The sequence below is a fragment of the Patagioenas fasciata genome, chromosome 1, assembly GCF_037038585.1.
Source record: "Patagioenas fasciata isolate bPatFas1 chromosome 1, bPatFas1.hap1, whole genome shotgun sequence".
Taxonomy (NCBI): domain Eukaryota; kingdom Metazoa; phylum Chordata; class Aves; order Columbiformes; family Columbidae; genus Patagioenas; species Patagioenas fasciata.
Window position 1 is genome coordinate 18,794,348 of NC_092520.1, and position 13,497 is coordinate 18,807,844.

General features: G+C 42.1%; 1 protein-coding gene across 1 annotated transcript; it reads left to right on the plus strand.

Annotated features, from left to right (window-relative positions):
* The first annotated feature begins 412 nt into the window (after positions 1-412).
* On the plus strand, positions 413-12,688 carry RAB39A (RAB39A, member RAS oncogene family). Its single transcript, XM_065831558.2, has 2 exons — positions 413-1,009; positions 9,449-12,688. Exons 1-2 carry the CDS (start codon positions 687-689, stop codon positions 9,873-9,875), a joined length of 750 nt encoding a protein of 249 aa, XP_065687630.1. The 5' UTR covers positions 413-686; the 3' UTR covers positions 9,876-12,688.
* Positions 12,689-13,497: the final 809 nt, after the last annotated feature.

Here is a 13,497-nt window from a genome sequence, read left to right on the forward strand (position 1 = left end):
TCGGCATTTCCCTTCTGCTCCCGCTTTCCTTTCAAATCTCACGCTTTAACAGCCCGGTTCTCTCTCATCTGATTTTCCAGGCCGGCCTGGATCCCCCTGCCCCCAGCACCCACTCTCCTGGCCCACCCCAACACTTGTTGCTCTGCTGGGTGAGCTGGATACTGGGCACGGGCTGCAGCCGGAAGGCAGCGTCCTCGCACCGGTGGGCAGCCGGCAGTCCCCCCGCAGCCCCCCGCGGTGCTCGCTGCCCGCCCTGCCCGCCGCGCCGCGGGGGAGGGCCCGTCTGGCGGCGCACATGACGGCATGGTGGGAGGCCCCGGCGGGCGGCTCGGCCGCGCCACCGCAGAGCGGGCGGGAGGTGCGGCCCCGGCGCGCAGCCGGCGGCGGGAGGGCCAGGGGCAGCCGGGCGGGGGCGCAGAGCCGGGCCCGAGGGCCGGAGGCGGGAGCGGGGCGGTGCGGTGCTGAAGGGACAGCGCCCGCGGGCACCGCCCGCCCCGCCCCGCCCGGGCAGCCAGCGGGAGCCCGACGCGGCGCCCCGGGAGCGGGGCGGGGGCACCCGGCCTCGGCTCGCCCGCCTGCCGCCGCCGCCCCGCCTGGAGCGGCCGGCACGGGGGCCCCGTCCTGCACCCGCGGGAGCGGCTCCCCGGGCCCCGCGCAGCCTCCGCCGCCGCCCGCCCGCTGCGTCGATGCCGGGCGTTGGGGCGATCGGAGCGCGGTGCAGGCTCCGGCCGCGCAGGAGCCCCAGGAAGAGCCCCAAGGCGGAGCCGGGCCAGGCCGGGGCCGCCATGGACGCGGCGATTTGGATCTACCAGTTCCGGCTGATCGTGCTGGGCGACTCCACCGTGGGCAAGTCCTGCCTCTTGCACCGCTTCACCGAGGGCCGCTTCCCGGGGCCCCTGCACTCCGATCCCACCGTGGGGGTGGACTTCTTCTCCCGGCTGGTGGAGATAGAGCCCGGCAAGAGGGTCAAGCTGCAGCTCTGGGACACGGCGGGGCAGGAGCGGTTCAGGTACGGGACCCGGGAGCTTCCCCTCCACCCTTCACCCTTCCCGTCCGCCCCCAGACCCGCCGGCCCCCGGGCACACCCCGCAGCCCCCGCCGCCCCCCCCGCACCTCAGCGTCCGACACATCTTCTGGCCCAAGGGTTTTGCCTTCGCCCCAGTGCGGCTCACTGTGCACCCAGCTGACTGCTGTGCCCCGAAACAGCCCCCCACTCTGATGCCATCCAGCCTCACCGCCGCTGCCTGCCCTTGCCCAGCACCCTTGTTTCCCACTGGCCCTCTCACCCTTCTGCCCACCAGTCCACACCCAGGAGCTTCCTCTTTCCCCACCCTTTTCCTTCACACCCACCAGGGAACAGCTGCCCTTCCCCTCCCAGCTCACACCAGGGGGTAACAAGTGGCCTTGTCGTGTTTCTCCTTCCCTCTCTGATAGTTGCCCTGAAGCCCTGGACCTAGCGTAGCAATCCTTCCTCTGCCTTTATTTCCTTCTTTTCAGCAGGAGGCCCCAGCTTCACTCCATGTTTCTTACTTTGTCATCACCTCAGAATTCATCCTCCCCTGCAGTATTTTCCTCAGCCGTAACACTCCCTCCCATGCAATCTGGAGAGACCAGGCCACCTCCCTGCTCATCCTCCTCAGCACAGCAGCACCGCAAGCACCAGTGCAGCCTTGGCAGTGTAGAAGCCGCTGGGCAACCAGCTACCGTCCCTTGTTAGTGTTTTATCTGCCTCTGCACCTGCTCTGCACTGATGGTTGCCAGGAGCCTTCACTAATACCTCTGTCATTTACAGTGTAGCTCAACTAGCTAAAATGCTGAACTATTAAATCTTCTGCTTTCCTCTCTCTGTCACAAATAGGTAGGAAAACTACCCTCTTTTCGTGCCCCAAAAGAGTCATGGTCATTCCCCAGCATACATCTGGTATTATCTCATTCTTGTGGCTCTGCTCTTTCTGTAACGCTTCCCGCTTCAGGCAAGTTGTGAGTGAATTTTAGCTTGAACTTGAGTAGCTTTGAACTTGGCTTGGAGGCGAGTGCCCATCTGTCTGTTGCGATATGTGGTACCTGACCCCCACACTTGTTATGGTGCTGCTCACAGCAGGGTTGGAATGGGTCTCTTCAATGGCAAGGATCGATTCCTTTATGCTCCCTGCCTTCTGCTGCAACAGTTGTGCAGATTCTCGCACTCAGCTGAAGAGGTGGGATTTCACTATCTTGGCAGGGGACACAAACACTTTCTTTTTTTTCAATTACGAGCATTACACTTAAACAACAAAAAACTTTCCTGGGCTTGCATGAGTCACAATTTTATACGTATTTTTGCAGGCAAGCTTCTGAAGGGAAATTAACAGTGATAATGGCAAGCTCTTAGCATTTTTCACCCTCCTTGTACATTCCAGCAAAGAATGTAAACTACAAGTAACAAGTGACTAAGAATGTATAATCTCTTTATTTTGAATTTGCTGACAAATAGCTGGGACAGCCAATGACAAGGCACTTGACTGAAAGGAATGCAAATGAAGAGAGTTTTGCATACGTTTTACATCAAATGATAGCTATCCTTTGACCCAGGAATGCTCAGGGGATATACAGTGATGAGTCATGCAGTCAGTTGCTTCTGCATTTACCATTAGTATACATCTGTGTTTTTTCTACTACCCAGAAGATACAAACTGAAGGAAGTAGCTTTAAACATCTGTGTTTGTTTTTCTGCTAAGAGTTTATTATCAGTTGGTGTACCAAATATCGTAGCATTTATTGTATAGCCTGTTTTACACTTACTCAAGTAAATTATAAATATTTTACTCAGTTACACACCACAGGTTTAAATCTTGCGCATTCTGTTCTCTGCTAATGGAGACGATTACAAATCAGAAGCAAAGATGGTCTTGGGGAAGAACTAATTATTCCAAGAAGTAATCTAATTTTGTGGAACACCAAGCAGTTTGCAGTTCCGATTTCCAATTCTGCTCTTTTTCACTTGCATTGGTACTTTAGAGGAGGTAAAACCTGGCTTTAAAGCTCCCTGGGGAGTTTCCTGCACACAGGGCAAACTTCTGGCTTCATAACCACCCCCTTCTTTTGGTCCCTGGCATTAGGGACATTCCCAGGGGAAAAGTAAAGTGTAGCACACCTGCCACCACACTCTCTTGAAAGAGAGCACTTATTTTCTTGGAGAAATTGTTTTGGAAAAATTCAGGAGGGGTACACCTTAGGTTTCTGTCTGTGTTAAGATTAGTTGTAATTTAGAGCAATCTGCTGCTTTGGCTGTGTTTCACATTGTCTGCTTTGCTATGATTTTGTTTGTTTGTTTAATTTTCCTGTATTTAAATCCAACAATATATTTAAATCATGAAACTTTAAAGGCTATCAAATGCTTGGTCGTGGTACTAAGATTGAGAGTTCATTTCAGTAACATAGGGGCACAATATTGTGGGGATGCCTCGGTTATATCAATTCACTTTTTAGTAGACTACGATATTAGATACATTCTGTTTCTAACACAGGGCTTGAAAATAAAGCATTATCCTTGTTCTTTTTGAGTAAGCAATATGTATTTTCAAATTTAATACCATGACAATGTAGTCTTTAGTCATAGTATAAAAATAAGTCTTCAAAATTAGATAAAGCTTTTAGTGAAAGTTTGGTTCATCTGGTAAAGATCAGTAAGATCATAATGAGAAAGAAAGACTGACTGATTTAAAGTCACCCTAAAGCCATAGTCTGATGTGATTAATAAATCTTCTAATTCATTTTCAGAAATAATCCTTCAGTGGCCATCATTTTACCAAGGCTTTTCTTGAGAGTATTAATTTGGATCTTACATCTTTAACCTAATATTTAGATTAAGCTAAGAGTATGACTTCTGTTCTCAACAGCATTTTGCCCTTCCATTATGGTAGTTTAGGCAGAATTAATTAGCGGAACCAGCATATACTCTACGTGGGAAGTAATAATTTACAAAAGAACTTAGGATCTTCATTTAACAAATATTCCCAATTAAAACTAAAGACTTCAAAGTTATCCTTTGGAAAAGCTTTCTAACGTATCATTATTGTAGATCACAATGTATAACTTCTTGAGAAGCAGTCTCACCTCCAGCAATTTCAAGTACAGAACCATCTGGAGGAACCTTGCAGCATTCAGCATTAAAGTGTTGTGGTTCCCTTTTAATACTTACCGCAGTCGTACCTTTTTAGCATATTCTAATAAGGAAGAACTGATTTTCTCCAACGCTTTATCTGTATTTACATTTCATTTATTACAAATGCCAATCATTATACAAAACGAGCAAAAATATTATTCATACAATTATTGTTGCTGAAAACAAATACTTAGGATGATCTTGAGGATGCCAGGACAGTCTGTATTCAACAACAGCATAGATAAAGAGCTTTGTAATCTCTGATTTATGTATATGGAGTGGGAGAGAAAATAAGAATTACCTTTTCAATAATGCTTCTGTCAATTTTTGTTACTCTCAGGTAAAGATGGTGTAATAGTTCACACATTTAGCGTGGACTGACTGGAGGCTGTAGCACACCCATCAGTGGCTGGCGTGACACACAGACTCCAGCCTGTAAGAGCAGGAGCTGCACAGACACGTAGGCTCTGGTCACCAAGTGCTTACTGTCACCTCTATTAAGGAGGAGGGTCGTTTCCTTTCATTTTGTGTAGCCATGGCAAGCTGGCAACACCCTCCTGAAATACCAGCTTGCACCTTGAAGAAAGGCCCAGGCAGACAGGTTGGTTTGGGCACTTCCGTGAGCTGTTGCTTACAGATGGGTTCAGAGTCTTCTGTGGAAGAGAAGCTGAGAAAGGAGGCAGCAGGGAAGTACTGGGCACAAAGGAATAGAAGAAAAACACAGTGTTTTAGGCAGAGAGGTAAGACATGTGAATGAAGACAGATTGCAGGGATGGATTTAAGAGTTCAGTCCCTCTTTCATTTCAAGTCATGGGCAGATTTTCCAGATTCTACATCTGGAAGAAGTTCTGCTTCCCACTTCCAACCAGCATCTCCTCTGAGCATTTTTCTGGAAGGAGATGCCAGGCTTCAATGCTGTCTACACAGTTTTAGAAAAAAGGCCTTTACTTTTTTACCCTGCTCCCACCTTGTCCCTATCTTCAGGCTTTCCCTCTTTCTTCTAAAGAAAGTTATTACTCTCTCCCTCCTTCCCCAGAGAAAATTAATCATGGTGCTGCAAGTAACACACTCCCTTCCATAATGTTAGTTTAATGTCATTAATTACCTGTTTACATGAAAAGCCATCTTCTGAACAAGAATTTAGGATCTGTAAGGGGGTAATTTGAGAAATGGAAATTTGAACATCCTTTATGAATAAGCTGGACTACATCAAATGTGACCTGTCACAAGTTCCTCATCCTAACTTGAAAAACTTGCAGGACCCTAGGGTTTTTTTTTCCTTCTGTTCAAAAAGTCACAACAATGAGGGAGTTAAAAACTTCATTTTGCTTTTAGAGTCTGATCTTGCAGCGCCGAAGTGTGTATAAATGTAGAATCACAGAATGGTTTGGGTTGGAAGGGGTCTTAAAGATCATCTAGTTCCAACCCCCCTGCCATGGGCAGGGCACCTTCCACTAGACCAGGTTGCCCAAAGCCCCATCCAGCTTGGTGTTGAACACTGCCAGGGATGGGGCATCCACAGCTTCTCTGGGCAGCCTGTTCCAGTGCCTCACCACCCTCATGGGGACAAATTTCTTCCTTATATCTAATCTTCCTCTCTTTCAGTTTAAAGCCATTACCCCTTGTGCTGTCACTACGTGCCCTTGTAGAACATCCCTATGCAGCTTTCTTGTAGGTCCCCTTTAGGTACTGGAATCATGTGAGTTGATTCCCTGCTTGTGAAAGAACACAAGAAAGGCCAGTCTGAGTAAGTCTGTGGTCCATAGTCAGATATCCTGTCTCCGATAGAGTCTTTGAATTCTCCTGAGTACTCTGCTAGCCTGTACTTTCAACTTGAGGGACTTCTGGAGACTGAAGCTCACTCAGTCTCTTGTTCAGTACTTGTTCACTGTTCCATGGAGTACAGATAAACTCTTTGCATTCAGAACATCTTTCCCAAGGAGATTGACAAGTCCACCAGCTGTTGCATGAAGAGCCTTTTACTGTCAGCCCTCCTTACCTTTTGCTAGCTGCCATGCACTCTCATCATCAAGCTTTTCAGTGAAGTTGTGCAGTACATTGACATGGCCTGTGAAGTCTATAAAGTTTTACATCTTCTGAGGAAAACCCCTTCAGCAGGCTCTGTACCATGGGCTCTGTGAACACTGACCTGTGCCTTGTGAAGAAGCGCATGAGGAACCTGTGTGAAAGACAGGTATCTCCACCATGCTAAAAAGAGAAAGTTCCTCTGCATTTTCAGAGGAGCTTGAACCCACCAGAGGGTGTTGGTGTGCTTTTGGGAAACCATCCCAAGCAGAACCCTTCTGGGCACTCACCTGGAGCAATGGTTTGTTTTCGGCTTGGACTTGAGCTATGAGGGATGGCCGGGTTGTCCCCACTGAGCAGTTTGCAGCCTGGGCAAAGCACTCAAGTCCCCAGGGAACTTCTTCAGGAACCAGGGGTAGATACACAGTGGAGTGGAGCACAACTTTCAGGTGTTGGTGTTACAGTTCTGCCTAAACCTTATTGAAGGCACTTAAAAGTCCTATTATCTTTGGCAACAATATTAGTAAGAGGTAAAAATTGCCCTTGCATATAGTTTTATAAAGCAAAAACCAAACCATAACAGAGAGACCTACCAGAGCATCTAAGTCAATGCCCTTTCATTCTTTCTAGGTGTGATACAGGGCGTAAGTGACCAGAAGTACATCCACTTCACACAGTTCATTTTCCAAATAACTCTAAGCTGTCTACTAAAAATATATGTCTAATACTTAATCTACTCTGATTGTTGTATTTAAGTCAAATATTTTGCATCTGTAAGATGTTTCAAACCTTGTTGAACAACCTACCACATTCACATGCCCAGACATTTTTCCCATTTGATGGTTTAAACTTTTTGCTTCGAAATTTTGTCGTATTTGTCAGGAATACTTTATTTTGAAATATAACTGCAGATAATAACTCACCTTAATAGTTAATTTATTCAAATATTTGTAGACCATATTTTAACAAACATCATCCTTTTCTCAGAGTTAGGCAATCACATTACATGACATCATATGTAACTTTAAAACTTTTTGTGTTGCTTTTTTCTTTTGTTACTGTTTTCAAGAGCATCTCTAGTATATAAACCCTTTTTTGTAATGAGAAAACTAATTTCAAATTATATATACCAAAATTATAGAAAAAGGACTCAGTTTTTGTGATGTACAGCCCCAAGTTACAGATGCTTTTTAATCATCCCCGTTACAGGCCATACATACACATAATTAAATATAATGGCTTAGATCATCAGCTAGTGTAAATTAGCATATCTCTGGAGAAGTGAGTTATTATACAACAGATAAAGGTACTGACTGCTGTGGTTAAGAGCCCAGTAACATATAAAGGGCTGTTTTCAGTACCCCAGTTCATAGATATATGACATTGTTGTATATAGAAATGCTTGGTAAACGACACACTGCATTTTCAATACTAACTTACTTTCTTCCCTGGCTAATGCGCTTCTTTGGCATAATTGTTTTCAACATTTTTTAAGTGAAAATAAGTTGCATTTGCTTCCACTTCTCCAAATTGATTCGCATGTTGTCACCCACTTTTGCTCTGTCTAGAACCACCTGACTTATTTTAATGTACTCATTTGTGTTTGCAGTTGCTCTACAGCAAAACAAAATGCTTGAGAAAACATGAAATGGATCTTTACAGCATCTTTATTTAATACTTCACAAAATGTGATACCTCTCATTTATGGTCTTAAATAATTCTGTGATACCATGTGTCATTTTTCATATCCAGGCTATTTTAATTAATCTGAGGGTAAGATCCTGTTTTCTTCATATTCAAACTGTTCAGAGAGATACTGCATGGACTCTATTGCTGGGAATGTAGAAAAGTTATTTAATTTAAACATTAGGGAAAGCAATCCCTCCCTGTTATCTAAATAAAGCCATTTCAAATAGCATTCGCTGTGGCTAAATGAATTTAGGTATGCCAAGGAACCTAAGCCTTATCTAGCTGTGCCCTTACCTATCTGTAATATGACTACTGCTGCCAATGATACAGTTATATGTTCAAATTGTCATAAAACACTGTATGAAATGCAATGAACTGAAAATCAGAGGGAGCTACTGTTATGGAAAGATACTTTACTGTGTACAGTTCATTCTGATTCCAAAATTTCAAGGCTGCATCCTCTTCATAATCATGGAATTAATTATTGGCTAAACTATAATTTCAAATACCGACTGTTAATAGAGATTGTTTATCTCATTTCAGCTAGAGAATACTTATGTATACACTAGCTATATATTTATGTTGGTAATGAGTGCTGGTGTCCACTCCTTGGTAGGCTGTCAGTTCCTTTAAAATGTCTCTTGTCACCTTCTTCATCCTCCCCTGTTGGTCACGATTAGAGACTTGCGATCATTTTTTTGTTCCTTTGTCTTTCTCTCTCTACATTCTAACAAACCTTTCTTTTTCTTCTTCTAGTGCATATTAATAATCTTTTCAACCAGAGGAAGACTTTCCTCCTTCCTAAATTCCTTCCAGTGCATGCTCTGGAACACAGAGGGCTCAAAGTAGAAAGTATCTGTTTCCAGTGCAGGAAGTCTCATGCCAGAAAGGAGTAAATTCAATTATAAAGAGCTTCAGAAACTCTGCATGAGAGAGACGCTGGGGGTAGAAGTGTTACTTGCCAAGGCTGTAACGTGAGTGTTTGCCCAGCTCAGTTACTTTTGGACAGTTTTGTTTAGGGAGTTTCCTTTCTTAGTCTGTTACCTGTTGGCTTCTGCAAGCACAAAGAGTTATGATTATCTCTACAAATTTTACTATCAAAGAATTTTTCTGCAAGGAATACAAAAGGAAACACTTATACCTTGGCAAGCTTAGGCTTCAGATTTCTCAAATCTGCCTACATATTTCAGTTTGAAATAAGTGAAGTGCATGTTTGTATAACACTGAAGGACTCAGACTTCAACACTAACAAGGTTTTGACAAATAAATATACGTATTCTGTTCTGTGAACACGTGGCACAGTTTGGTAATAGAGTACTTTGCAGAATAATTCAGCATTCCAAATCCACACTGGAGATGTTGGCTTCAAGAATGTTTAGAAAGTGACTTTTGAACGGAAGAAAAAAGAAAAAGCAACATTCTTGTGTGTACAAGGTAAATTAATAAATTATAATTAGTTTTTAAAAATCAAAGATATTTCATGAAGCTTATAGTAGCTAAGCCCACATTGCCACATGGAAAAGTAATCTATTTACAAATAAAGTGAAAACGTATTTTAATTTATCTTTTTCGGTTTTTTTTCCTTCGCAGATCAATAACACGATCTTACTACCGCAATTCTGTGGGTGGCTTACTAGTATTTGACATCACAAATCGACGATCTTTTGAACATGTGAAAGACTGGCTAGAGGAAGCAAAAATGCATGTGCAGCCCTTTCAGATTGTGTTCCTGTTAGTAGGACACAAATGTGACTTAGTGTCACAGCGTGAGGTTACAAGAGAAGAAGCTGAAAAGCTGTCATCTGACTGTGGTATGAAATATATAGAAACTTCAGCAAAAGATGCCACGAATGTTGAAGAGTCCTTTACAATTCTTACACGAGACATCTATGAACTTGTGAAAAAAGGAGAAATCTCAATACAAGATGGATGGGAAGGTGTCAAGAGCGGCTTTGTTCCAAATGTTGTACATTCGTCAGAAGAAGCTGTAAAGCCCAGAAGACAGTGCGTCTGCTGAATTTGTAGCATGCCAAAGAGTGCATCGGATGTTCAGAAGATGATGCGAACGTAAATAACAGAATAATAATTTTGAAACAATTCTAGATCATGACATAGCTGAATCATAGAATGGTAATTTGGTTTTTTATCCTTCTGTCTAGGTCATAACTTCATAAAACTTTAAGTGCTTTTCTTCTTTTACAGAGTACAATAACTTTGTGTGGTCTTCAGGAAAAGAAATGATATATTGCTAAAGGAAAAACCAATCCTGCAGCAAGACACTGAGAAAGCGCAATAATCATTGTGACATCTTTTCTTGGGCTTTGTATTTTGGATACTGTTTAAAATCAAGGCTTGCTAGGTGAAGATCAGATGAGCTCAATACTTTTGTTCATCTTGCCTTAGTTTTGGACAAGAAAATATTATACCTTATACTTTTTTAATGTGATTATTTACTCAAATGCAGGGTTGCTAAGGACCGTTAAAGTTTAGAATGCTGTAGAGTTTCATAGTAAAGGTAACTCTAAAGAAAGCAAGCTGAAAGATTGCTCCAGTAGCAAACGCTTTTGATATGACTATGAATACAAGCCTTACTAAAGAATGTTTTAGAAAAGATGATTTATTTGTATATGAAAATGGGAAATAGAAGCAATGAAATTTATTACTAAATATTTTCTGAATTGCCAGTGAAACTAAATGTAACATCACATGTGATCCAGCTGTTATTTGACTTGTATGCAAAACAGATTTCCTAACCACTGGAGTTACATTTTGGAGGCTGGATCCTCAGCTGGGTGATGACCATAGCCACACTGATGCCTAGGGAATTATTTTAATTTACACAAACAAATTCCATATTAGCTTTAAAAAATAAATCTACTTCTAAGTAGAAGTAAAAGTAAGTTTAGAAGTGCTGCAACCCATGGGGACCCAGGCCTTAAATCTGAATAGAGCAAGGATTGTTTTATTCTCAGCCAGCAAATGTTAGTTTGTTGTCTAAAAAATGAAGGCTTTTAAACCAAAACTGTTATGAATAGAGTGTTCGGAGAGAGGAGAGAATTTCTAAAATAATGCTTGGCTACAGAGAGCAAAGTTGGAGAACCCTATTCGAAGAAAGCAACACATAATATCTCTTTAATTACAGTAATAATCGGAGAAATCTGTGATCATGTTGCATTTTACTGAGCTTGAGGTCATCTTCCTACTCCTCTGAACATAACACACTCTAGCTTTCTACAAACTGCCCTCTATGTCTAACACTTAAATACCAAATAACTCTACTTCTATTTTATTGTAGTAGTATAACAATATGACTTGATCTCCAGAGTTGATAAGCATCTACAATTTACATGGGCATACTCATAACCTCCAAACATCAAGCCATTTATCTGCATATAAAGGTGTGTTACTGTGTTCTCCATCTTCAAGACCAGGCAACAAGTCTATCTAATCTAACTTTTCTCTTCAACAAACATATAATTGGTTTTCCGTCAGGTTATATTTATGTCCTTTTACAATCAAATTGTAAATATTCCATAGTATAGAGATAGGTTGTTTAGTTCCAGTTATTTTATTCATTTAAGGCCACTAAAATAATTGGCTTCAAAGGGAACTGAAAGGTTAATTTTTTCAATAGTCTGAGTCTCACTTGCACTGAGACAAAGTTACACTTTCATAGAAAGATACAGCGGCCTTAATATAAACAAGAATCAGCCTTAATTCATTAGCAGTTAAAACAGCTAGTTAATTCTAGTCTCAGCATGCCACAAAGTAATTGCTGTTAGTCTGATTCTCTGTTAAACTACATATGTTAGTCACTCACACCAAATCAATTTTCATTTAAGGGCATTTTAGGCCCTCTTTATGTAAATTTAAGTGACCACAAATGCCAAAAGGTAGTGCAGAATCAGGCTGTGTGCATTGACACTGATTCCCCTGCAATACCAGGCCCTTGTTCTTTATCTCAGAAGTTCTTCTCTTAGTTGTTTAAGAGGACAGAATGGGCCAACGAATAAATCAGTGGCTGGAGAGTCAACAGACCCAAAGTCTATCACTGCTTCACTGTGTGTTTCTGAGCAAGGCATTTATGTTTTCTGTGCCTCACCTGTATCTCCAAAATAGAGATGATGGTTCTTCCTCGAATTCACAAAAACTGCTGAGACCTGATACGACTGGATGATCTTCAGTCTGGACTCTTTTCTCCGTGTGCTGGGAGAGTTATAGAGTGTTTAGCACCATGGAATGTGGATACTGATTTCTTCTGCCATGCCAAAAAAAAAAAAAAAAAAAAAATTAAAACAGCTTTATAAGTATCAGGTATTGCTACTACTATGAATCTGCATTTCATTACATATTTCATTACTTTCAGGTTAAAGTCTTTTATCTTAAACTTTTCTTCCTGAATACTCCGGAGACAATGAGCTTTTCCTTCTATCTGAAAAAAATTGCGTGTGCTTTTGTGGAAGGGACTGGGAGAGGAAGGGAGCGGGAGGGAGATGTTCACAGAGAAAGAAACACTCGTCAGAACAGAGCCTTAATCATCTCTGCTGTCAGTGTCGTACCCTTAGCGTCACATTTATCACACTGGGAATAGAGCTTTTAACCAGATTCAACTGTGTAAGGAACTGGTGTTGTCAATGCAACTGGAAAAGAAGTTCACTGCATTTTCAAGTACTGTGCACATAGCTGTCTTATTAGTAATTTCTAAAAATGTAGATTAACATGTACATGCAAACATTGTCTATCTTGATGATATATTAAACCACTACTGTACTTTCTCACTACACATTTGCAGTTAATAGAGATGTCTGATAAACAGAAGATTTGCTGAAATCCATCATTTTGTTTTCAGATGCTTTGCAGTACAGTATATAAGTAACAGTTTGAACAGGCTGCAGAACGGATTATAGTCCAGTGCATTTATATTCTTTTTTTGTGCCAAGGAAGGGCAAATATTGATACCAGATTGAAATTTCCAGAAATTACAGAAATTAGAGAAATCTCATTTGGCAGCCAAATTAAGAAGTAGAAATTATTTAAGAAAACACCACAATTTTGCAAATTAAAGTTTAGTAAATCCCAGTTAGGAACAGGGAAAAACTGTTGAAATAGTGAAGAGTTTGTATTTGCATTCATAGGCCTGGCAAAAGAATGCATATAAAGTATTGTTTCGGACTCCTAAAATGTTTAAACTTGTGTTGCTTTTATTTTAAGTTTGATAAGAAAAAACATACCTTCCTCTATAATTTAAATGTTTTATGCATGAATTCTAAAGATATTTTGGCTGGCCTATAATTGCATCTGTCCTGTGTAAGAAGTAGAACCTAGCCACACACCCTGAGAACGAACCAAGGAAAAAAACTGAGGTAGTATATGCTCATACTATTTATTTATGCCTCTGCTATGGATTAGATTTACCAATCTAACTTAAAGCTGGTGACTGTCCTGGGCTCGCAGAAAATAATCCAGGCTTGACTGAGCGCCCAGGTGCTGAGACCCCATCTGCCACAGCCGAACTCTTACTGGTACCCGAGCTGCCCCATTCACAGCAAAGACAGGTGGATGCACGGTGCCCACAAACATTTCAGTCTCAGTCTTTCGGCTCCATTGTAGAATACACGCTTCACTGCCCTCTTTGTACA

Coding starts and splice junctions, on each gene's coding strand:
- RAB39A (XM_065831558.2), top strand. CDS start 687: ATGCCGGGCGTTGGGGCGATCGGAGCGCGGTGCAGGCTCCGGCCGCGC. Junction 1,010..9,448: donor GCGGGGCAGGAGCGGTTCAG/GTACGGGACCCG, acceptor TTTCCTTCGCAG/ATCAATAACACGATCTTACT.